Source organism: Carassius auratus, chromosome 41, assembly GCF_003368295.1.
Source record: "Carassius auratus strain Wakin chromosome 41, ASM336829v1, whole genome shotgun sequence".
Lineage (NCBI taxonomy): Eukaryota > Metazoa > Chordata > Actinopteri > Cypriniformes > Cyprinidae > Carassius > Carassius auratus.
Window position 1 is genome coordinate 2,045,433 of NC_039283.1, and position 26,851 is coordinate 2,072,283.

Here is a 26,851-nt window from a genome sequence, read left to right on the forward strand (position 1 = left end):
TCTTTCCTCTCCCTCTCAGTAGCCAATGTCTGGTAGTGACTACAGAGGGCAGCACAACACTGCCAAAGTCTCACTGCCTTTATGCATGAATGAACATGAGACTTGAGACTTCCCTGCTCTGGTTTTCTTACTTTTTATATCTTTCATTCGGTGGTTGTTGAATAGGTAGATTTCTACTGCATGCTTTTAAATACGCTTTTATGAATACCGTCATGAACACTGCCGCAGTTGTAACACAGGATGCGTTTCATTCGCTGCTTTTAGTGCTGTGATGACTACAACATCGATGGTATCGTCCAAACACTTAGATGTCACAGAATATCGTCACTATCTGACAATGTCCGCACCTCTGTGGGAATCTGTACAGTATCAACACAAAGACCTGACAATTCCATCATCAGTCTCCTGTTGAAGTGAACATGTTGCTTGCCAAATAAATCATGGACAAGATAGTACATAATAAAATGTGTTTAAAAAGCTGATGTGTTTTCCAAATCTTTTCTCTCTTGACCTGCATGCATTGATTTTATCAAGAGATTAAAGGGTTCTATCAAACCGTGAAACTGATACAATTCAGGAAGATCAAAAATCAAGAACATTTGTTATTAAAATCAATTTTAAAATGTAATTTATTCCTCTGCTGCCAAAGCTGAATTTTCAGCATCATTACACCAGTCTTCAGTGTCACATGATCCTTCAAAAATCAATCTAATATGCTGATAAGAGCCAAGAAACCTCTCTTAATTTTTATTATATAAACTTTTTTATTTTATCTTGCTGCTTACCTTTTTTTTTTATGGGGGAGATCATGATACACTGCCATTTCAAAAGTTTGGGCTGAGTAAAATGTAAATAATAATAATAATTTTAAAAAAATAGGACATTGGACATTGGTCAAAAGTGACTCTACAGTAGACAATTATTAACACTATTCATTGGACTTTATATTTAAAGAATCCCTTAAAAATGTATCACTGTTAACTGTTTTCAACATTAAAAAGGATCACTAATGACAATTTAGCATCAATAACAATTGATAATAAATGAGCATACAAAATCAGAACCATATCAACTTTCCAAAAGGAGATAATCCAATCAGTAATACACGCATAATTTTTTGCCATTTTTTTTATTAAACATTTGTGACCGTCACAAGTCGCCTTTGCAATCGTGTCTATACAATACATCCCAGCTTCGCTCTCTCCCTCTCTGACCCAAATAAATAGCACTCGCTTTCATCAGTCAGTAAGGGCTTTGCACAGCAGCGCCCGCAGGCAGACAGACAGACAGACAGACAGACAGACAGACAGACAGACAGATGGACTCAGAGGAGAGGGAGATCACTGAGGCTGAAGAGCACGACAGAGCGAGGCCACAAATACAGGGACAGAAATGAAATGACTTGACAGGGGACATCAGTAACAGACTGTCCAAATGAAACTGATGAAAAAAGGAAAGAAAAAAAATTGGTGAATCTAACAAAGAACATGCACATCATATGTAACATTAAAATCAATACTTTTTTTTCTGCATTTAGACATTTCAATTCCCATTACTGAGGATAATAAAATAATATATTTTATTTATACCACCTGACAGCATTTGTTTTATTGTTTCTAAATGATGCTAATTTTAATGTAAAATAATAATTGTCTGCACAGGATGATTTTCAATATTACATTAGCAAAAATCAGAGACAAAATTAATAAAAAAAATACAAATTGTGAAGGGTTCTTAACTGCCATGAAACTGGCACAATGAAAAAAGAAGAAAAAACATTTGAATCTCTTTTGATTTTGAGGTGAAACACACAGACATGTTCTGTATGGAACTGGCCCAGTGTTGAGTGAACTCACAACAGTCCTCCTGATCTTGAGTTCTGGTTGGTCCCAAACGTCCAGTCTGAGAAGTTCTTGCATCTGTGTGCACGCTCAGCTGCTCAAGCTAACAGTAACCCTGAACAGTTCACGTTTGATTCCAGTGACACTCGACAAGTTTCTCGACACCTCAACTACACAAAAGAGCTCATTTCACCTCAAGCCATAAATACACAAACAAAAACAAAACTTAAATATTCTGGAGAAAGAAGAAATGGTTAAAATTGTAACAGTGTGTAAAAACAATCTTCACTCTGAAACTCAACCCAAAGTAACAGTTGATGTTTTTTTTTTTTTTGCATTCTTTCTTGTAGACTGACTTTTAATTGTCATTACAATTTTTCCACATGATTATTGCTAAAAAGGGAATTCATGTTAATACCACTTGTTCCACCCATTTCCACACTGGTCCCCGTTTAAGCAGAAACACACAATGATGTTAGACCGTAATTCAAGTCTATGAAATAAATACTGTTAAATAAGTACAGTTCTGAAATCAGCAAAACAGGAACATAACAAGAGAAAACTGAAATGTCTCTTCCATGAGCACATTAAAATAACATGTGAAATGACCAGCTGAGAGGCTGATTTCAGACACTTCCCTCTTAGAAATCTTTAACAGCTCTTTAATGAAATGTCCATGATGAAATTCAGTTTTATAAAAGCTCGTGTTCAGCTTTTTCAGACACGCAGTAGGACCGAACGGCTCGAGATGCAGCACAGCTGAAGTCACCGACGCTCCCGTATGTGTGTGTTATTGCTTCAGACCCAGAGTTCATGATGTTCTGATTGAGAAAAGAGTTGAATGTGTTTTATGCAGCTAGTATAAAGTCCTGCAGCTGCTGTTGGGACACTTGGGTAAGATAAAAGATCCCAATGCTAATGTCACTGAGTTGAGCACCATCTCCCGTCCATGATTTGGGCCCTGGTGGACGGCTATGTCACAGGGACCCGTGTGTCTGTAAACAGTAGGATGAAGGGGTTACCGTACGCTCTCACTGATGATCCGTCAGAGTTTCTGCTTCTGATTCAGACTCCTGCTGCACCTCTGGTGTGACAATCCCTCTGTGGAGCTTCTCCAGAGACTGTTTCATCTACACAAAAGAGGAAACAATGAATCCTTCTTTACCTCTGAAATGTATTTTACTTTATGCAATAACAGCCCAAATCTGAATAAATAAACTCATATGGAAATATGCTCAGATTGTTAGAAGTTACTCTGGCATGCTGTATTCTGATTGGTCAATATTGCTGAAAAACTGTGCTGGTTTGATATTTCTCATCACTCCAGACTCTCTTTTGTCTTAAATAATACAATAATTTCAACATAAATCAATATGTCATATCCATTAATTAAAGTAGAGATGTAAAAAATGGGATATATTTAAAGCATGCCCAAAAATGACCAACATTATTCCTTAATAAATGCACCGCAAAATCCATTTTGTGTTGCCTTTACCTTCTAAAAATGTACCCAAAACTGAATAACAGTACAAAGTGTTGATGTGCTGGTTATGTTATTTATTCTGGTCACAATCTATTCATCTGATACAATACAGAACTATAGAAAAAAATTAGCACTTCCTATCTCATAAAAGAGTAATAAAAACACTAAATATTCACAGACTGATTGACAGACAGATTACTTCTAATTTGTTTTCAGCAAATGCAGCATTTCGACTGCCTGATGAAGACCTCTCAAGTTCAGCTCAGGAACACACCTGATCCAGAAGTGTGACAGAAGACTGTAGGATCTGCTGCCATTTGTTCATCTGGGCCTGGTGGAACTGCCTCTGGAGCTGCAGGATCTGCACCCACTCTCCTGCTGTCTGCGGCAGAGGACTGCGGAGAGAAAGAGTACCGAATCAGCATGCTGTAAAGCAGCGTGTGTGTGTGTGTGTGTGTGTGCAGTTACTCCATTAGTTTTACCATACCTGTCTGTTAAAGAGTACGAGTGCCAGGTCTCCAGCGTGTGTGCGGCCCGTTCGAGCGCCCAGAGTTTATAAAAGAGCATCATGTTCAGAGCCACCAGGACCACCAGACTGAAGGAAGATGGGAGAAGAGATTTCAATAGAGTCGTCTACGCTCAATGATGTAATAGCAATGTTGATTCGGTCATGAACAAGTGTGTGCGCATTTTTCTTGAAGCAGAAAGCCAGTCTCTACCTGACACAGATCCTATATGCAGGAGGAAGCGAATAAAGTGAGATGAGAGAGAGAGAGAGAGGATCAGCAAGGAGACATTAGGACGCAAAAGAAGGGAGGAACAGGAAAACACGCACTCCTTAGATGATGTCAGTGTTATTTTAAACAGGATGTGATATCACCATGCACGCAAAAGTGTTAAGTCTGTTAAAAGGGATGGTTCATTGGTATTATTTCTAATAACATACACCCAAGCTCATGTTGCATTGTTTTTTCTTCTTCAGTGGAATCCAAAAGAAGATATTTTGTAGCATGTCGTTCTTTTTATACAGTATACAATGAAATTGGATTGGGACTGGAGATGTTAAGCTCTAGAAAGTAGTCTATATGACTTTAATGCATTATTCCATGTTTTCTGAAGCCTTGTGATAGCTTTCTAAAACAAAGTTTTACTGAATTTTTTTTTTTGCTAAATGTGTCTTTTTGTGTAACACAGAAGATAAAACCCATGCAGACTTCAAATGACACGAGGACATGAGTAAAATATGACAGAATTTTCTGTATTTGTGATAAGATGATACATAGTCTTCATGCTGATCCTAAACATAAACATTATCAAAACGTGTTGTTAAATGAGGCAGACAGTATGTTCTGCTCTTGAGAAGTCAGAGCCGAGCTTATTGTGCAGAAAAAGAAGCCACTATTGTAGTGATGACCATGCGCTCAGATCTGATGATACAGCGGATTGTGATAATGTTGACAATACAAATGCATACAGAGTAATATGTACAGACTGTCAAAGGTGGAAACACTCACATGAAGCTGACGATGAGCAGGACGGTGGAGATGCTATTGTTGCTGTTGCCAGCTCCACGCCACCTCTCCCCTAATTTCACATACTGAGCACCTGGAGAACAGGAAAATGACTCATTAGCAGGCATGTGATCAGATGAGGGGAAAAAAAAGAGAAAGAAAACCTATATTAGATGAAATTGTTATACAATTATTTAACAAATTAAAGACTACTATTGCAATATTAGTAATTTACAATTAAAACAATTTTTTATTAATTATTCTTATTTATTTTACAGAACAACAGTAAAATTACAATAGTAATATTTATGGCTGAATAAATATTGTTTAATATTTAAATATATAAATAGTAAGATTTAATTAAATAATTTACAAAAGGAAAACCTAAATTATTATTACACAAAATATTATTTTTACTTTATTAAATTTTGTGATTATTCGTTATAAACCAATAAAAACACTTTAACAATTTACCAATAATAATAAGTTTAACAATAATAATAATCATAATAATTTATTTTATAGAACAGTAGTTATATTATGATACCACTTTTTGACTTTAAAACTAAAAATAAAAACATACTTTTCAGGTTGAAAAATTCACATATCTCTTTATTCCAGTATAAGCATTATGGTATTATTATTATTATTATTATCATATATTTAAATATTTGGATTAAAAACACTGCAATACCAGGCCGATGCGTGGAGTGGACGGAGCGGATTTCCTTGGTTACCACTACAGTAAACATATTTAACCATTATTATTCCGCTCCATCTAACGTGGCTCAGTGTGATGTTAGATGGAGCGGAATTTCCTTATATGGTTCCTGAGGGCACTTCTGCCGGAAGAGCGCGCGCTCCCGTATAGCAGAGCACAGAGAGCACAACAGACTTCACTGATCAGAACGAGAGGGTCGCGAAATGTCACAAAAGAAGTGTGTTTTTGGTTGCCAGGGCAAGACAACCCTGCACAGATTACCAAAAAAAAACAACATTAAGGGACCAGTGGATGGAATTTATTTTTACAGAGCATCAACGGAGTTGTGCAAGTGTTTTTGTTTGTTCCCTGCATTTCGAAGATGCTTGTTTTACAAACAAGGCCCAGTTTGACGACGGATTTGCGTATCGTTATTCCTGATGAAGGTCGTGTGACCGAAACGTTGGTGTGATTAAAATTTTAATTTGCAAGTTAAGATAGTGTGTGGAACCTGGTCTTTATTTTCTACGCACCTATCACTTACAGGTGTGCGATGGAGTTCGTTCACCTCTTATGAATATAATAAAACTAAAGACTTTTTGGAGTTATGAAGGATGCAGTACCACTCTATAGGTACTCAAGATTAACAGGATATTGAGTGAAAACGAGCATTTCACCCCCCCCTTTAATTTCTGAGTCCAGTAAAAGCAATTCCACAATCCACCACTAGATGTCAACACATGCCACATGGACACGCAAATCAGAATTGACTGTTCTGAATCTGTTCTGGCGCTCCCTTGCTTTGACCGACTCACCAGCTTCTCTCCTTTCACGCTCAACTCCAATTCCTCGGTCGCCCCGTTCCCCGGCTCCTCCCGCTCCCGTTCCCTCTCTTTCTCTCTCCCGGTCTCCTGCTCGTCTGGGACAGTTGCGTTTGCGTCTGCGCAGGCCGGGTGGCGTCTTGGCAGAGTCTGCAGAAGGCCCTTCCCCGGTACTCACTACAGAAATCTCCGACTGTAGCAGCGTCTCCAGCTTACACAACTCCATCTCTGACGAAGAACGCAGGGGGTGATTTTTAGCACCAATGACACAACAAATATTTGCATTGAGATGAGAACCTATTTACCCATGTGTCTGTAATACTCTTCAATGCCGCTCCAAGTGTTCTTCTCTATCAGAGCCTTCACAAGACTCCACGGCTGTTTCCTGTAGCAGATATCAGACGAGACCCTGCAGACAAACACACGATGGCTCCCTCAGCAGGGTTTGCATTTGAAGCATAATGATATGCACATATAACAATGGTCAGGAAGATCTACCTGAGGCGGCTCTTGTGCTTGTTGACAGAGGTGAGGCAGTATCTGTGTACAGTGTAGAAGTAGTCCTGGTAAGGGATGCCTGAGGTTATGACCTCTGAGTCCACCACGTAACACTCCGCACGGGTGCTGCTCTTGTGGAGAGTCTGCGCAACATGACAAAAATACACAAAACAATCATTAATGGAGAACTGTGTTAAGCTTTGTTAACAGCATGTGTGGTATTCTGTTGATTATCAGAGGAATCATTTAAAAATGCCTCAATTTGCCTTTGGCATTTGTGAATATGAAAAAACAGAAATATGTAGCTTGTATTTTTTAAGCACTTTGGTTTATGTGTGATATTAGAGCTGTAAAAGTGGCTAAATTGTCATTTTAGTGGTGGAACTGCTGTTCTACATAAACCATGTAAAACTAACATTAACTAAACTCAACAAGGCCTCAATGATTCATCAAAAGAAAAATGAAATCACAAAGGCTGTGATTCAATTAAAAAATAGAAGATTTAAGTGCTCTTGCTGTTTTTCACTATATTAAAAACCATAGTAATTTAATGTTTGAAAAAGAAGATATCAGTCGTTCTGTAGTTACGCTGCTGTTTTACCTATATTCATTACTTCAGGCTTAGCCATCTTCAAGAATCAGCTTAAACTCATTTATTCCATCTTTATTTGACCCTTTAACAGCATATTCTAATTCTATTCTTTGAAGAAGAAAAAAAACTTTTAGACTTCAACTCTATTCATTAACTGTTTTCTTGTATAAAAAACCGCTTGCTCTATTCTTTTTATATTCTAATTTCTCATATTTGCTATGTATACTGCATTAATCTAACTTGTTAGACTTAATAAGACTTGTTATAGTACTTGCATATCTTTGCTCTCATTGATTTTGATTGTTTCCATTGTGCTCATTTGTAAGTTGCTTTGGATAAAATCGTCTTATGTATATATATAAAAATATGTAGATTTTTTTATACATAATTTATTTAAATACTTTTTTATTTTACCGAAATAGCTTTATATTCCTTGTTTTTTTTTTATCAACCATCATCATCATCATATTTTAGTCATATTGACATACAATCACATTACAACCACACAGAAAATCTGTTACTTAAAAAAAAAATTATAAAAATGTATACAATTTCTAAAATAAAATTCTAAAATAAAAATGTAAAGGCATTACAACAGTAACATTACTTATTTGTTTTATTAATAATTAATATCAACAATTCTTCTTTTATAGTCATATTGATATACAATCACAATGTTTGAGCAAATCAAATCAAAACGGCTCTACAAACAAGCACACCAAAAAAATGCATTTTAAAATCTCAATTGACATTTTTATCCTAAAATTCACAATTTGACCCCCCATCCCACATCATGTGGCCCTGATACTGTACGTCTGGAACGTTTATTTAAAATCTTGTTCATTATTGTTAAAAAAAATAATCAATTACATCAAAGCTGTATGTTTTATCAGATTTAAAGAGATGGCTCACCTAAAAATGTAAATTTCATTAAGGCAAAATTGGATAACAACAAAAAATGTGTCGAAATATCTTTCTTTCGGTTTTGCAAAAATACTAAAAAAAAAAAAAAAAACTATCATTTTAAAAAGAATGATGGCAATCAAAGCAGCTGCATGTACCCACCTGCGTTTCCACCACAGGAGCAGTTTTTGGGCCCAGCGGGTTGTTGATGGCGATGGTGTAACTCAGAACTCTACTGCTGTTCCCACTGCTGCTGTCCTGCTGCCACTCGTGCACAGAAAGATCTGAACCAATCACACGAAAGAGAGAGAGGCCAGAAAGAGGAGAAGAACAGTTACAGGACAGGGAAAAAGAAGGGTGGATGATTACAGTCAGAGCACTTCCAGGGGCACAGGGAAGGGGGCAATTATCCCTGCAAACAACAGACGAAGCTCAGCACGAGGAAAAAAAATACTTCTCACACTGTGCTATCCAGGCTACAATTCCTTGATATACCATGAATATTTTGACGTCATTTACTGTACAAAGTAGATAAAGTAACCAAGAATAAAAAGAATGAGACTGGTATTTTATGCTATATAGGACACAGCGAAACCAAATAGTCAAGTTCTCATTATCTGCCCCAAAGGGCCCTATAGGACAAACAGCATAAAAAGAGCAAAGGGGAGGGGAGAAAGAGGACACAAGGGATCTGAAAGCTGCAGGAAAAAGCAGAAACCAGCCATGCATTGAACAGCCAGCAACAGTAAATTATTAAATGCAAGCAGGAACTCCAGTCGACTAGAGGTAGTATTTAAATAAGTATGCTGAAGACAAACAATGCAACTGAAAAATGCAATGACGTAGAAGTAGAACAATCAGCTACAAAATGGCAGTTTTAAATCAGAACTGACCAGTGAAGTGACGTTGTGAGAAGAGGTGCTGTATGAAGTGAGTGTCTGAGAACAGAAGATCGTGGAGCTTGTCCACGCTCATGCGAACAACTGTGTTGATATGCAGCCGGCCCCTGAGGTCCGTACAGAAGGACTCCACCTCACCTGTGGATATTAAATGTGTTAACACCAACCAGTCGGACTCCTTATCAAGGACATAGCTTTTGTATTAAAAGAAATGAAGGTCCCAGTTTGTAGTGAGAAACAAGGAGGATTTACAATCACTCACTCTCTTCCTGAGTGTCAGAGGAATTGCTGGGGTCAGTTGGGAGCTCCTCATCATTGGTCATATCCAGTGAGGAGAGGTTTCCCAGGCTGTGTGGGACACTGGGAGGAGACTGAAGCGACTGATTGGCCGATTCCGACTGGCTGTCCCCGCCTTCCTCCAAGATCTATAAAAAAAAAAAAACACTCTCAAATCAGTTCACGTTAAACCAGTTCTTGTTAAACCGTCTAAATCTTTTTCATTAATTCCATTGTAATGTTCAGTGAGTGTAACCCCTCAGGTATTTCACATAAGATTGACTCTTACAGTTGACGATGGGGCAGTTCCAGTGTTTGTGGTGGGGAGCAGTGAGCTCTGGGAGCTGGGTGGACTGGGTTCAGGCTCGATGCTGGTCCGAACTGACGGCACCTCCACAGGCTGGCAGGAAAAGGAAGCGGAGGATGGAGGTGTAGATCCTGAAGCGCAGGGAAGAACTGAGGCAGATGAGGGTGGAGAGGAGTCCACCGGAGCCACCGGCACTGATCCCAGATCCAGCAGGTCAGTGACGGAGACCGGCTCCTCACCTGGCCTACAGGACAGAAACAGACAGATGTAAGTGTCAGGGTTTTCATAGTCTAATATACAGAACTCAGAACCCCCTGACCAAAGCAGCAAAAACACTGACATGTCAACAATGTTTACATTTCAACCATTCAGTACTTATCAACTCGGCAGCAATGACAGCAAATTCTGCAGTAAGCAGAGAAACTTATATTAACCTGAAGGTACAGTGGCAAAAACGATACATTTAATGCCAAGGATCAAACTGTCATGCATAACTAAAATGCTTTCATACAGGTTTTCTAAGTGGACTTCAGAGGGAAAAATTAAAATGAGATTTATGCATATACTACGGCCTTTTTTATTTTAAAAACTAAACTAAATATAGTTAGATACATGTACACATTCAGCTTTCATGACATTTGTTTTTTTCTTGTGTTCTAAGACGAATTTAATCAAATAAAACGGAATAAATTAAGAACGGGTAAATTTAATAAAAAAATACAATTCTAGTAATGTATATAATATGGTCTTCTCGAGCTAAATAAAATAAAATATAGATAGATTGATAATAACATGGTACACTGTATATACGCCTTCTGTCTGTCCATGTGTTCTAAGGTAAATTGAATACATCAAATGTCATGAAGAGATTCCTCTCAGTGTGGACTTACAGCAGGCCGTTCATATGTTCAGCAGTAGGGGAGACGTAGTCATCATCTTCACTAGTAAGCCCCAGCTCAGTGCCGTAACACTGGTGAACGATGTGCCAAAGCTCTTTAGGAGACAGAGTCTGTGGAGGAGACACAGAACCTCAGTACTTGCAGTAGAAACCTCGGTATTAACACCATTTCTGTGAGGCAGTGACACAGCATTTAAAACTTCAAAGCACCATTTCGCATTTCTATAGAATTATTCAGGTGACCAAAACTGCCAGTTACTTTCTGTAAAAACAACAGGATTTTTTTTTAAATTAGTTATATTCATTTTAAATGCAGATTGTATTTAGCTATTTTAATATTAATAAAGTATATTTATAATCAACATTCCCACTGACTCTGTTTGATGTTTAACTACAATGTGTTCTGGAATGCTTCCTAGAAAAGCAACTTACTATTGTTTAGAGGTTTTTTTTATTTTTATTATCATTATAACGCACTATTGAAAGATTTTAAGCTAGATTTACCTTTTAACTTCCTTTTTTAACTAAAACTTAAACGATAAGAAAAGTCCAGCAAAGTTATTGAATGTTAGTTGCAAATAAGTCTCAGTAACTTTATATTAGTGTTTAGTTCTGACAGACAAGCTTGCAGAAGATGTTGTAGCCTTGAACTGCAATGCATCTGTAGTCACCACCTGCATCTTGTGCTAATTATAATGGACAATCGCCAAGCAATGTTGGTCACACGCCAAATGAAATTGTCTGCACATCGACAAATACAGAGCACTGATTCTGACAGGAGACTTCAGATGCTTGTGTCTTTTATACAGATAAAATGTGCACTGACACTAGAGCGATTCTCACCTTATCCATCAGTGCATTCTGCCACAGTCTGAAGATCATCATGAAGCTGCGATCCCTTGCCCCAAATGATGTGAAGAAGTGCTGACGAATGCGAGATCAGATTTTAATCAAGGCAGTGTTTATTGTCTTAACAAAAGAAATCCATTAATGGTTATTTTAGCATGCATATCCAGTGTCTGCAGCGCGGTACCTTCTCATGTTCAGTGCTTATCTGGATGGCGTTAGGGATGAGCTTGGCCGTCTTCTCCTTGGTCAGACTGGTCACATCTTTCAGCAGTATGGTTATCTGGTCATATTTAGAGAGAGAAAGGATATGAAGGATTTATAAATGATGTCTACCTGAGCTAATGGATCAAAGTAATGGTGGCACAAATATGCTAATTAATATCTATGCACTACCATGCGAATTTAAGAAATTAATACTTTTAATCAGCAATGGACAGTAAAATCAATTATGTTACAAAAGATTTATATTTTAGAAAAGGTGCTGTTCTTTTGAACTTTCTGATCAAAGAATCCTGAAAAAAAAAAAAAAAATCAACCAACACAATTGTTTCCAACGTTGATGAGCAAAATGTTTTAACATGTCAAATAAGCATTTTAGAATGATTTCTTCAGTAAAGGTTGCTAAAAGATTCAGCTTTGCCATCACAGGAATAAATTGCATTTTAAAATTTTAAAAAAAGAAAACAGTTTTTTAAAACTGTAATAATATTTCACAATATTATGGTTTACTGTTACTGTATTTTGGAACAAATAAATGCCTTGGTGAGCAAAAGAGATTTAAAAAATCTTTCAGCCCCAAGTGTGTGGTACTTTCTTTAAAAAACATATAATTTTAATAAAAATATATATTAATGTGAAGACTTAGTGATTCATTTTTATGTAAGAGAGTTCATTTTTTAATCGTATTTCCATTAAAACCAAACTATTTATATCAAGTTTTACTGATTGCATATAGAATGTTAAGTTTGGCTTGATTTGATGTTAAACAACAAATATGGTTTTGATTCAACAAATGCACAAATTTTTTATTGCACTTCATTTGACTGAAATAACATTTACCAGCTACTAGATTATGCAAATAACTGTTGATTACTTTCAATATTGATCATTATTAATTAGCTGTTACAGCAAAAGTCAATGTTTTCAGTAAAGTGAGGGTTACCGTAGTTTCCCATCGGAAGATATTACTATAGAAGCAGAGCCAGTTCTCAGACAGGTAGAGACGGCCCTGGAGTAGAATGTCCCTCTGCAGTGCACATGAGTAGTCTAGATAGATTGCAAACACAACCATAGGCCATGTGATCATCACACTTAAAATAATATGACTCATTACATTTCTTTGCTTTACTCATGAAGTAGTGACGCTCACCCACTATGAGACGCTCGGTATCAGGAAGCTTTTTAAAGAGTTTACGGAAGTCTTCATTCCTCTGTTTGTACGTAGGGCTCAGAACCTATATATCAGATAGAGATATGAGCGGAGGAAACCAGTGCTGTCAGCTAAAGCAAAAACTTGCCAAGACCCCAGGATACTTACATTATACCAGCTCTGCATTTTCTGAAACAAAGAGGAAAAGATGAATAAGAGTTTGGATTTCCAATTTTTAAAAAGTACGTTAATTACATAAACATACAAGCTCAGTTTAAAGTGAACAATCAAAATGGACACTATTTACTTTTTAATGACTGTTATCGGTCTTACTTGTGCACAATTCATAAGTGCATATTATTCCAAAAAAAATATTATTATAAAAAATTTCCAACCAGTGGATGCTGTCTTTGTATTACGATACTGATTGCAAACCTGAATATCCAATGCAGATTCTTTATGCCTAATCAATCCGCGATGTACACTACTGGTCAAAAGTAAATTAAAACTCATTTGTGATTTCTGAAGGATAATTTGTCACTGAAGACTGGAGTAATTGCTGTGTTAACTATGACCGGTTTAATCTTTTGTTTAAGCTTAAAAAAAAATTTCTTTCAGAACAATTTTCGAAATGTATTCAACACTTGCATTCTTCCTGTTCATTCAGAAAAGAACAGCAATACAGCGCTCAGTATGTGGGTGGAAGAGCATCATATCAGACATTCAGATGATATTCAGACATTTAGAGTGACGACCATTAACCAATCTCACCAGGCGAGTATGTGGCTTACCTTGGCATTGCGGGTGAAGTGTCGGGCCGCGAGCGGATAGGAGGAGGTGGATGAGGTGGGAGTGGGAGGCAGGGGGCTCTCTGAACCCCCTCCACTTCTGTCCACACCCGTCTCTCCTTCACTGGCTCTTCCTCCCAGTACACGGCGACGCAGGGAGGGCGAGCTGCCGGGAGTACTGCGTGGAGAGTTACTGGCTGTACTGCAGGCGGAGGAGAAGTAAAGTCAGAAAGGAGACACAGCACTACTCTTCAACATCCCTTAAAGGGCAACTGGGTCATGTACAAGGAAATGACAGAAAGGACAATGTTTATCCACTATTTACCAAACAGCATGTATTGATTACAACTAACTGATTCTGGTTTACAACATACAGTATGCAAGTTAAGGAGCGACTCTATCCTTTAAGATGTTTAAAAACACAATCAATCTGATATTATGAAGAATTTTAGCAAGCACACTTATGAACAAACTGAAATACACACATAAACACACACACACACACAAACACAACATCACCATGATTCATAATGTTAAGATGTAAAATCAAAAACAGTAAAAGTGTATTTAATGGTTTACACTTCTAGACCATAAAATCCAAGAAAGAATTATAATTAATCGATCATTTCCATAATGCAATATCAATATATATCTACAGATATTTTACTAAAATAGATCTCTGAAAAAGAGAGCCTCAAGGCAAGAATGGATAACAAACCAATGATGTGAATTTTAGGAAATGTGTTGGTCAAATAACAATTGTTACGAATATATTGTGTATATTTAATAAATCACCCAGTGACTTGCGATTACATAACAGAGAATGCAACACATTAAAGACTACAACATTACTGAAAATCAACTAATACCAGGACTGCATTTGAAATATCTAATAACTATTCTGCCTTGACCAACTTTAAACTTTGAGTTCAGTCAGTTCGCACTAAATGTTCAGTGCAGGAAAGGTTTTTGAACCTATCCTGCAAAACCCCATACAAATAGACAGTCAGACTTTAGGACATCGATTACACATTACCTCCTGCAAGATGAGAGAGTCACAGAAGAAAGACAACGGCGTAACAACAGAGTAGACCCTCGCCAAAAAAAGTACTGTGGCAGTTCGCAAGGTAACCACATTTCCAAATAATTTAGGCATCAAATGTAAAATTTAGAAATCAAACATTTTAAAACCCATATTGATCAAGCACTTATCTTAATATCGTGTCACAAAAAAGCATAACAAAATATACCTCTTGATAGATAATCACAGTTTAATTCAACTTCTCTTCTACTACTCTTTATCAAATCATCTGTAAGGTCTTATTGATTACTTTACTTTATCTTTAGCAACTTTGGCCTCAGCCTGTTCATATCTGCTTGGATCCCAGTCTCATGTTGTCTTGGTTACAAAGGGAATGGGTGGGGGGGGGGGGGGTATCGGAGTCTCCAAGGTAACCTTTGCATGATCACGAGAACACACTTCTCACTTAACTTGTTGGTCTAGTGGTTTCAAATGTGAAATGTAAGCAAGCACACAGCAAACCAAAAGGAATGAGCTGGTACAGACACTTTTATTTGTCAGCAAAACCCAGAGTCACACAGATCCTACCAAAAGTGAAAGAGCAGTAAAACATCATGCAATCTCACTAAGCCTTTATGTGATTTAAGGTTTGAAATAAAAACACATTATTTTCCACATACGATACATTATTGTTTCTCCTCTATGCCCCGCCTTTCTGAAACGTGTTGATTTTTACAAAGCTCACCGTTCTGAAAAGTGAGGTGTATGCTGATTGGTCAGCTATCCAGTGCATTGAGATTGGCAGAATGCCTAAAGCGTGTGATGGAAATGTTACACCCCTTAACACTATAATGCCATGTTTCCCAGCGCGATGAGAGCATTTCATGTTTCTATGGCAACCAGTGAGGGACACTTCGACTGCTAAACCGCGATTTACTTTTTCACATTTTTATAATAATATATGAACCGTTTAATCTCAAAGTTTTATTGGTCAGATTCAGACTCGATGCAGAGCAGGGAGCACAGAGATGTTAGCAAATAAATAACGTCAGCGGCCATGGCATTGCACGAGCGATAGCTATTATAGTTCAAAAGGGCAAACAGTCGAAGTTATTATGCGAGTTAACTCAAGTCAGAATGTACACGTGCACAGTTGCATTTGTCATCCGTCACAGTGATATCAAGTGGACTGAAATCTTTCGCCTATCTTTCATTCTTGCTTTTTCCGGTGGATCATCTCATTCTGATTGTGATACTGTACGCTGCGAAACCATGCCGTGTTTTTACTACCAAGACGCAGTTTCCGACCATGAGTTATTCCATAATGGATGCAAACAGTTCTGTCGCTGAAGAACTGAAACGTAAACGAAGGAATTATGATCCATATTACAACATTATTGCTTCGTTGGACTAAACGTGCTCCATGAGATGTCGTTCAGTGGACCCTTACATTTTTAACTAAACCGGGACTTACAGCTGTGGATGTGTTTACGACTTGCTATTACGACGGATCTGGTTTGTACAGCGTTTCTAATGTTCATGTTCTTCTGTGTACTGCTTACACAAATGTAGCAAATACAGTCTTTATAAGCTTTCCATTGAAAAACAGGAATCTGTCATCACCCCCTGGAGCAGTTTTTTTTTGGTTGGGCATAGGCCTGCATGATTATGAAATAAATCATAATTGTTGATTATTCACTTGAAACTGTAATTGCAATTATTAATTATGATTATCACAATTTACATTGAATATGTTTAAGCCACTGTTTGTTGCAACTGCAAGCCATATTTTTTTATATGAAAATTAAACAAGCTGAAAACACTCTAAATGAAAAAGTTTTAGTGATTTTCTATATTATTAAGCCTCAAAGGTCAAATATACATCGGACTAGTTTCTTCTTTATAAAAAAAAGAATATATGTTATAATAAAACAAAAATTTAAATAATGTGAGAAAACCCTTAAGATAACATGTAGAAAGAAAATAAATGCATCTTAAGCATTCAGAATAACTTTGAACAATTAATTGCTGCTTTTAACAATTGTGGCATCCACAATTGTAATCAAGATTAGAAATTTGATTAATAGCGCAGCCCTAGATGGGCGCTTCTTATTTAACTTATTTTGGTCTGATGCATGCAACACCTGCTAAGTGGCATTTAACAGCTTGAAAGATCAAAGACCATTTTTAATTTAACTTCATTTATATTTAACTTTGTCTGAAAGAAGAAAGTCATATACACCTAGGATGCCTCTGGGTGAGTAAAACAGCCTAATCTCATTTAATTTTCATTTCTAATCATTTTTGGGTGAACTAACCCTTTAAATTGTCATTCAATCAACTAATAAATAAAATACTAATGCCGCGAGCTTCAGCGGCTGGCATCTACACTGCGCAAACCAATGCAAATGTGCAAAAAAATACATAAATTTTTCATTTAAATAAAGTAAACCCATTACGAAGATGGTATTTGCATGCAGAACGTGCAAAAAGTAAAACGACAACAAACGCCTATCTAATCCTCAGTGTTGAACGTGCATTTGTGCATACCGGGACAGATCACACAGATGAAATCGCAGTTGCTTGTGTGTGAACACCTTAACAACCTACTACTGCACTGTGATGCAACAAAAACTGATAATAGTGAATGGTCAATCTACATAAGAATTCGGTTGTGTAGAAACAACAACATTCGCAGGAACTGCATAAAATAACAAACCCATTTGCTACTTACTCGAACATGTCATTGGTTGTTTACTCAATTCAATGCGTGATGCCCACGTTTATTTTACAGTAGCCTCTCGGTATGGCACTGCGCTGACACAACAGACGCACGGTACATTCAGATTTAACTAGCCGAATGCATTGGAGACACTGCGTCCTCCCTTCATCCGCAGCCCGTTTTAGTCCAATAGAACGTGATCGTTCAACGTCCCCATCCCAAAAGAGGAACCAGTTCCCCTGTAAAACGCAACGATCGCCACCATGCGTGCTCCGGTTTATCCTAAAGCAGCCTACACACTGGGTGAGAGGGAGAGGGAGGGGGAGGAGAAAAGAGGATGTACTGTGTGTGGAGGAGGGAATCAACACAGTTTAAGGCAGTGGCCCTCACTTTACCACCACACACCAGGGCCAAAGCATAGGGGATTATGCTTAGTGTTTATGTGAAAGCACTTGAGACTGTAAAACTGGATTGAAATGCTTTGCTGAGGGACTGGACACCTGGAGTTGGCAATGACACAGTCATTCAAATTAAGGGAATCAATCCCATTCCCAGTTTGTATAGAGACCGTACAGTGCTTTATAATCCTTAGAGGTCTGGCTGTTTCCATAATCTGTTTTCCTGGGAGAGGCTGCCATAATCTCAGTAAGAAGGGTGAAGGGAGGCCAAGACATAAAAGATATACAAATACAGATTTGCATGTAAAACAAATCCAAGTTTGGATCCTAAATCATATGCAGCCTTTGTGGCAACGGATAAAAGTAAATAAATAAATTCAAAGGTATACATTTAGCTCTTAGCATAAGAGCTGAAAACATAATAGCGTGTTAATGTGCTGTGACTTATTCCAAGCGCTATTCCATACGCTGGAAGTTTCAGTAAATTTAAAGGAATTGTTGTTAAGTACAATGTCCTAAAATATACAGATTTTATTTTATTTCTGAATATAGTAATACAAGAATGCAATAAAGCTTTTTTTTTTACCCAGTGCAATTTATGTTAAAATACAACTGGAAAATATGGTAAATGCAAGTCAATTATGTACAAGTGTTCGGTCGACCTCAGGAAACGGAGCGATCAATGTCACTCTACCTACTTCTGAGGCTTTAGTATCATTGATCAAACAGAAAATGCTAATCCACTAGAATTGAGGTTTTGAAGCTCAAAGCAAGTCAATCTATTTCTGCAATCACATGTATCTGGAGGGAACAGAGCTTAAAATGTGTGTGATCTGAGAAATGCAGCAGCACTAATCAAGTCTCCTAAAAGGATCTCAAGTTTATATATGGACATATGGCACACAGGACCACAAGTACATCATGGTCAAAAAGGCCAAAGCACCCAAAAGAGGCTTAGACAAATGAAATCTTCAGACTTAAGAAGCAACTGATGTAAACAGGGTGAAGTACAGACAGTAATGGAGAAAACAAAGTTGCATTGAGGTTTAAACAGGCTTAAATTTTAATCATGCTATTAGGAAATTATAGATAAAAATAAATAACTATTTGGTTAATGTTATTCACAATTTATTGGAGCTGATGTTGATACAAACCCTAAACTTGTCTCTTGTCATTTAAGATGTTGTGCAAACTTGCATGTCAGGAATTTGCATTGATCTTGGACAGATAAACAACCTACAGATGCTGCTAAAAAAACAAGGCCCATTCTACAGTCAGCGAAAAACGATTAATGCAAATGAGCAATAAACAGGCATCACCTCTTGAACTCCAGATTAATACAGTACTGTCTACAAATAAATGGATTCATCACATGTAAATGATTCACACTGTAATGCTCATTCCTGCATGTCTGAATCATTTCAAAGGTGACAATTCACAGCCATGAAAATATAGTTTGTTTCAGACTAACACGGATTGTGTTCAGAGCTGCTGGCTAATTGTAAGGTTTAAGGTTCTAGTAAGCTAATAAATAAATAAGCACTTGCTAAACAATATCCAGAACCTTGTAAAACATCACAGTAGGCTCCAATGTTGTGCTAGTCTTCGAAATGGCTGAGCAACAAAACAGAAAGAACTAGGTCAGTGAAGCCGGTTGGTAGATGAGAAGGACAAGGGCACAGCTGTTCATGTGGCGTGCATAAAACACCTTTTGCTCTCAAAGCTAGTCTTTTCACTGGCTGACTGTCTTCACTGCAGCATCACTACAGCGGCTTCTGATTGGGCAGAAGTGACATCACCAGAAAAGGCGGAACACTCCCACTGGGTAATAGTGATGTCATGTGTACGAGAGCCAGACGGCTCAGATACAGCCCCGCCTCCATCTCTCTCCACTGCCAGGAGCACTCGTCCTCTGTGGTCTCTTTTCTGTCACTCTATCATCTCTCCTGTTATTCAATGAAAAGGAGTCAATAAACCTCACCCTAATTACAGTGTTTCAGGACTCTGTTTAACTTGGTCCCTGGAAATATTTCTGGACAAATGCACTGTAATTACAACTAGCAATAAAGCACAGTGTTTATATACTTTTATGGAACTGTTACAGTAAGAGTTAGGCCATATTTCTAGCGTAGATCGAATGATGCCAGTTTACTAAGAAACATTTCATTTGCATTAAAAGAATGTTCTGGATCAATATAAGTTCAACTCTACTGATAGCATTTGTGGCATTACTGGTGGTTTTATTTTCATGTAATATTAATAATAAATAAGTAATACACAAGGTGTATTATGTATCTATCTATCATGCCATGACAAAAGCGGTTATACCCAGTATATTTCATGTGTTGTGCTCAAGGATAAAAGAACGGTTCTTTTTAGACTAATTCTAACACTTTTAATCAATTCATTAATTTTTGAAGTAGGAAGTATTATACAAGTAATTTTCTTCATACTTCAAAAAATATTTATTTACTTTATGTGTGCCTTACTGTTTCCATGTTTCTTGCCGCCTTTATACGTGCAACTAAGGAATGAGTCAAACCCATTTCCTGTGGTACATTACATTATGCCACAAATACTGCTGATAGAGCACAATTTGCATTGCACTCTGAACAAATTCTGAAGTAGACACTGAAGGGAAGAGAAACAAACACTTCTTTAAATCGGGAAACAAAAAAATATAAAAAATATTTCTTATAAATACACAACAATGAAGATAAAAAGACAAAAACTCTATCTATGGAAAATATAATGCTAACAAGCGTGTGTCTTAAAACCAAAAACATCTCATGCCTAACCAGAGAGTTTCTCCACCTCTCCACCTCTTCCACAGAATATCCCTCTGAGCTTCTAGCACGGATGCACTTAAAAAAATAATGCAGCCAGCGTAAGGAAATGCTGCTGACTGCACAAGTGGGAGGAGGAACACACTGACCTGCTGCTGTCACAATCTGAGTCCTTGCTGAGAAGACTACGGACAGACCAGCGAGAGTGCTTGCTTAGGGAGTTGCTCCGTGACCGTGAACGGGATGGGGGTAGGAGAAACATGGAGGGGCTGCCCTGCTCTTCCTCTTCTACATTAGAAACCATCGGAGGTGATGGAGATGCACGAGACGGGCTTTGGCTTGCATCTCGTTTCACTTGTCCTTTATCCCAATGATTCTTTGAGATGTCCTCTTGATGCACTTTAGCTCTTCTCTTCTCTCGGTTTCGGCTGCGAGAGTGGTATCGGCGTGGCCGTGGGCTTGGGGAGCAGGACAACGACTCCGTATCGGACGATGGCGGGAGAACATTCAGGATTGGAATGGAAATGGGCTCAGCTATGGTGATTTCAGGAGGTGGTGTCACAGCCATCTTCTGCAGACTTTCATATATTAGCTAGAACTTTCTGCATCATGATTGTCTAAGGCTGACAGTTTAATTGAGGACAAGTTATATCACGCACAATCATTCGTTGAAAAATGCCAGATACTTCATAGTCTCTAGTCTTCTAAATGTGGTCTAGAAATTCCACTAGAGCCCAAAATAAATATTCCATTATGGAAATACAATCTGATGACATTTAGACAAGTCTGCATCCATTACAACTCACTGTCACGAAGAAAGAAGTCAGCAGTTCAGGTTCCTTCACAGCTGTACAGCATATATACGGCATAAACTCCTGCAGCAGGAACTCAAAAATTGCGTGGAGCCATCACTGAAATATAATTTACATGAAAGTGTGCAGCCATCTCTTGTGCAGGTTATTTTCAGAGTGAAGAAATATTTATCATTTGAGCAGTCGAATTTGCTTGCATATGTCAAATCCATCTTCTTCCTGTTTCTGTGTTGCAACTAATGTCGTCTTTTAAAAAAGTCTCTGCCCCCTTCTCTTCAAAAATGCAGTTTTGCAATCTGCCTCGTCATCACGATTTGTGCATCGGGTATGATAAGATCATGTTGCTGAGGAGGGGAAAAACTGTATTTGTTTTTAACTTATTCAAGCCACAGACTAAACATTTGTTTTTTTTTATTTCAGCTTCTTTAATATCATAACCGAAACATATCTTTACAGATCCATAAGTAATGTATAATGTTATGGTATGTCAGGAATGCATATCCAGTAATACATCATTTAACACTTAGAGAGTCACTCTTAAACGTGAGTCACTTTTTATCTTAAAGGGATATTTCATCCAAAAAATTATTCTGTCATTACTTACTCACCCTCATATCGTTCCAAACCCGTTAGACCTTTGTTCATATTTGGAACACAAATTAAGATATTTCCGATGAAATATGAATGCTTCCTGACCTTTCATAAACAGCAATGGAACTGAAATCTTTTATGGCCCAGAAATGTAATTAGGACATCTGAAATATAAGTAGACCATGTTACAAGTGGTTCAACCGAAATGTTATGAAAAGAACATGAGCTGTAAAAAGAACACAAAAATAATGACTTACAGGAAAGAGAAAAAATAGTTGTATAAAGTCAATATTTTTGTTTTCTTTGCGCACAAAAAGTAGTCTCATAGCTTCATAACAATACCACTGATGTCATACTGACTATTTTATTGATATACTTACCTTTCTGGGCAATAAAACATTTCAGTTGTGCTGTCTATGTAGGGTCAGAAAGCTCTCGGATTTCATCAAAAATATCTTAATGTGTGTTCCAAAGATAAAAGAATGTCTTAAGGGATTGGAATAGCATGAGGGTGAGTAATTAATTTGGACAAATGTGATTCAAAGATTCCAAACTAAATGCATATATATTCAAGAAATGTAAATAAGCTGTGATGTATTTGTACATTAACATTTAAAAGAACGGGGTCTATAAGATTTTTGAAGGTTTTTGAAAGAAGTTTCTTATGCTCACCTAGTCTGCATTATTGCTTGATCAAAAAGTCAAAAGAAAATTTATATTGTGATTCCATACTAATATGCTGATTTGGTGCAAAAAAAAAAAAAGCAGTTGAAATTGTTGCACTGCTTCATATTTTTGTGGAAACTGTGATTCTTTGATGAACAGAACATTCAAAAGAACGCCATTATTTGATTATTATTTGTTATTATTATTTGTTTTGTAAAAATAAATGTCTTGGGAAAATAATCTTACTAACCCCAAACTTTTAAAGGTCATAGTGTTGCATCCCTAATACATTTCCACAGAATTATCAAAAACATTTGTAAGAAACAAGGTTTGCTACTAAATGAAAAGTCTGGTTGGAATCCTCCCATATTCTTAAGGCATTACTCCTCTAAATGAGATCAGAACTGACAGGGCACAAACATGAAATCATAACAACAACCTGCATACTCAGCTAGGTGTTGTTTAATACACGTAAGCTGTCATTCATGTATGGGTGGAGTAACCGTTGGATGATTACAGTAAAATTACTCTGTGATTGTTTGTCATTTGTCACCTTGAACCTTTAAGAAACACCTCGAGATAGTGTGATGAGAAAACAAGCTTAAAGTACTTAATCAAACTGATAATGTGAAGGTTACAGACTCAATCCAAAAAAAAGAGGTGAACCAAAAGTTAGTGCATTAACAATCCTGAACTCGAATAAAGCAAAGCTACTGCCTTCAATTTAACTTGTGTAAGACATCACCAGTTAATCCAATAGAAAACAATAAAATACCCACTTAATTTTGAGCAGCTGCTTTACCCATTACTGGATTTTATCATAAGCAGTTGAAACTGACAAGAGTCCCACAACTAAGCACAGTTTTCAACAAACCACTGGGTCATTTTTCCTTTCAGTGTTACCACAAACTGCTGAGCCATGCTGAGACAAATCAACCACCACAATACTCAAGCTAGACAGTGTCCTCTTTATTGTTCACTTTCTTTCAGATTTAAAGAAACCTTCCTGAACTCAAAGAAATTCTCATAAGAATCAAACAAAAGAAAACTGCAAACGAAATAACCACTTTCAAATACACAAATTTAACACACACAAAAAAAAACATGAACCAAAATAGTAGTAATCTCACCAAGGGATAGTCAAACAGCCAAATCAGCAGTTATCCCGACCTTTTAAACTGTTGAGAAATTGTGTAGAACTTCCTGATTTTTGGCAAATTCACACAAATTCATGTGGAACCTCCTATTGAACGGTTTCATCACTAGACTTTAGAACAAGACTGACAGCCAGTTAAATTCAAAGGCAGGGACAAGATCTGCCACTTTATTTACTTTCCTGTTTGAACAAGTCAAATCATGTCTAGGTTTTGTTTGAACAAATCAAACTAGGGCTATTAACACTTTCACTTAAACACATAGAACGTATAAAAACCAATAGTGTGATCAAAACATATTTCAGCTGAATAAATGACATCAATGCCAGACGCTTTAAGAATGTAATAAATGTAGGTCTAACTTAATAACAATAAATAAAATAATAAATTAATTAATAATAATAATTCCTACCTCCCATTGGACGAATTACCCCCATTGTTTTTTTCCTGTTCGGCCTCATACACCAGACGGGCGACAGTTCGAGGGGTGATGTTAAAATCCACTTTCTCGCAGGAACACATCAGCACCCCAATTTAGCCGGAAAGCTAACAAATAAAGCAGCTTTCGTCGCCAGTTTTCAAATTTAGCCACTTTTTTCTAATTAATTATTTCTGTTTAACTATTTAGATTAAACATACGCGGAAATATGCGGAAATGTCAAATCACATTTCAGTAAATAAACCATGTTTAGCACCGGTCAGCTGTAAACTTACTATTCAGACAGCAGAGGCGAATACTTTAAGCTAGTTGGCTAGCATGCTAATGATACCGGGTGGGAGAGAAAACGGTCCTCTGTTTACTTTTTCTTATCCGTGATTTCGCTTTTCGACTGTCCCAAAAACAGAGTCACAAGACTAGCACTATTCATAGTTTATTCTGTTAAAATATGCCCCCTTAACTTAAGTCGCAATTACATTTCAAGTATACGAATTTTCCTAAGTTTAAATGCTACGCGAGGAGATAGTAGGAGCTTAGTTTCCAATGCGACGGGCAAAAAGTTGAAAGGGGTAGAAAGCCAAGACAAGTACAGTGACGCTTTGATAATTAAGTAATTAAAGTCTGAACACATATGAGGCGAAAAATAAATGTGGATATCGTTTTATATTAAAACGCGGTTCAAAGCAGAAAAAAAAAATACTTAATGGAAATTATATTAACTTACTTAACTCCACCCCCGCCCGGTTCACTTTATGGTACAGTCCAGCTAGAAATCATCAAAAGACTCTTCAGTATGCGCAGACAAAAAGTAACGGGTGTTTTGGCGTTATGTACGCAAATAATTAATATTGAACATCGATAAAGTTCTTAAAATTACAGAGATAAATTAATAGCATATATTGGATATCTAAATGTAGTATATGTTCATATTTACAACGCCTTATCAACAGTAATAATAAAGCATAACAATTGACAGGTCATCAAAAATCTAATATTAATTAACTAAATGCTTCAATCATTAAGATAAATATTAGCGATTACTACCCTATATAGTTGGTATATAATCTGCATCACTCAATTTTCCCAGTCTGACAGTCCGATTTATTTTCTTACTGCGCCCTCTTCAGGACATAAACTCAAAATAGAGGAGGAACACCTTAATAATATGGAAGTCCAACAATGACAGTTGATGACTAATTATAATATAGTAGAAATCCTAAAAGAGTGAAGAATAAGTAGGTATTGGATAAAGCTGCTTACCTTGAATGCTTGTTTGAATGCTTTTAATAATCATTAGGCTATTCTATCAAGCAAAGAGAGATGCGTTTGGAATGGATCTTTTCTTGCCCGTTTCTCGCCAAGAATAGGGTCACCTTGCTCTCAGAGAGGGCTAAAGAAAAACAGAGACACTTTATTAGGGCTATTATTGAGGCGGCGACCTGTTGAACTTCACTAATTATGTTAAAAATTGTAGCTATAAAGCCAAAACAAACTTCAGAAATGCGTAGCCTGCTTGATACTTTTATACGATTTATAGCAAACCAACAGCTGTAAGTTAAATAGTAACAGTTTACATCTATGTTTCATGCATTTAACATTAGGCTATAGTTCAGTTGGTGTATAGAATTCTATGAAAACAGATTGTTATATCCAGTCTATGCAGCTTTTCCTGTCAATCAGGTTCCGCGAGAACGTTTTGTTTATTAAAAAATATTATATAACCTAGACTCACCTCTTAATTCGAGTTTGACGGGGTTTCAGCACGTGCTCTCTCTCTGTCTCTCTCTCTCTCTGTCTCTCTCTCGTGCTAGTGAGTCTGATTTTATGAGTTGTGTTGTAGAGTAGCGGAGAGATTCCATAGAGTTGTGTTGCTCTCCGTGTGCTGGCACTGAATGGGCATCTGGAAACTCGAGCTGTGCTAAATATAAAAGTTCACCAGCTCGTGGGAGTCCTTAAGGAAATCAAGTGGGATGCTTTGCGTAGGCTATGGCTTGTGATGGGGTTGTGGATGGTGGTCTGACGTTTGGGGGACAATAACATCACTTCGTAGAAGTTTATCAGCTGCTCGGTAAACCCCTGACGCAATTTTGAGAAATTACAAATTTTCCTTCACACTCATCCTGCATGACAGGACAATGGCCCAATGTGATTTAGCACATTTATAAACCATTTGATATCAGAACAAATAGTCAATAAAGTATAATAAAAAATATATAATAATTATTATTTAAGAAAATGGAATTATCATTTCCATTAGGGAATATTGTGTTAACCTTGCTGTCAATAAAACGTCCTTGTGCTCAAGACTAAGTAAAGTGACATTGAACATCAGTGCCTTGAAAAGAAAACGGAGAAGCTGTGTGATAAGCCACAGAAAAATAAATCTGTCACAGCATAAACACAATTTATTATCTAAATTTGACAATGGTGCACATTTTAAAACTTCCACATTTACTTTGTCATACTCTGGACGTTTTGACTTTTATTTCTGAATATTACAACCAATGATATATATTAACATATATTA

General features: G+C 37.1%; 2 protein-coding genes across 7 annotated transcripts in view; one reads left to right on the top strand and one right to left on the bottom strand.

Moving 5' to 3' along the window:
• LOC113059477 (collagen alpha-6(VI) chain-like) overlaps positions 1-26,851 on the top strand; it is a 1,020,620-nt gene that overhangs the window by 535,626 nt on the left and 458,143 nt on the right.
• On the bottom strand, positions 1,120-26,205 carry LOC113059517 (GRAM domain-containing protein 1A-like). Of its 6 annotated transcripts, XM_026228041.1 has the most exons (22): positions 26,057-26,205; positions 25,585-25,714; positions 20,812-21,818; positions 13,739-13,937; positions 13,116-13,136; positions 12,948-13,032; positions 12,741-12,844; positions 11,763-11,858; positions 11,573-11,653; positions 10,722-10,840; positions 9,814-10,075; positions 9,511-9,673; positions 9,243-9,386; positions 8,512-8,633; positions 6,855-6,997; positions 6,662-6,765; positions 6,351-6,584; positions 4,839-4,929; positions 4,044-4,055; positions 3,812-3,919; positions 3,599-3,719; positions 1,120-2,971 (listed from the first exon to the last, which is right to left on the bottom strand). In XM_026228041.1, exons 3-22 carry the CDS (start codon positions 21,228-21,230, stop codon positions 2,873-2,875), a joined length of 2,727 nt encoding a protein of 908 aa, XP_026083826.1. In that variant the 5' UTR covers positions 21,231-21,818; positions 25,585-25,714; positions 26,057-26,205; the 3' UTR covers positions 1,120-2,872. The 6 variants fall into 6 exon arrangements, with proteins under 6 accessions (XP_026083826.1, XP_026083828.1, XP_026083832.1 ...); XM_026228043.1 differs by lacking the exon at positions 4,044-4,055 and having other exon boundaries at positions 26,057-26,204; XM_026228047.1 differs by lacking the exons at positions 25,585-25,714; positions 26,057-26,205 and adding an exon at positions 17,491-19,822 and having other exon boundaries at positions 20,812-20,942.

What these genes read in the sequence shown, in the direction of transcription:
- LOC113059517 (XM_026228041.1), bottom strand. Translation starts at nt 21,230, where the DNA reads ATGGCTGTGACACCACCTCCTGAAATCACCATAGCTGAGCCCATTTCC. An exon ending in TACCGAGCGTCTCATAGTGG is followed by an intron (nt 12,845 to 12,947) that starts GTGAGCGTCACT and finishes CAATCTATCTAG; the next exon opens with ACTACTCATGTGCACTGCAG. An exon ending in AGAGTATTACAGACACATGG is followed by an intron (nt 6,585 to 6,661) that starts GTAAATAGGTTC and finishes GTTCTTCGTCAG; the next exon opens with AGATGGAGTTGTGTAAGCTG.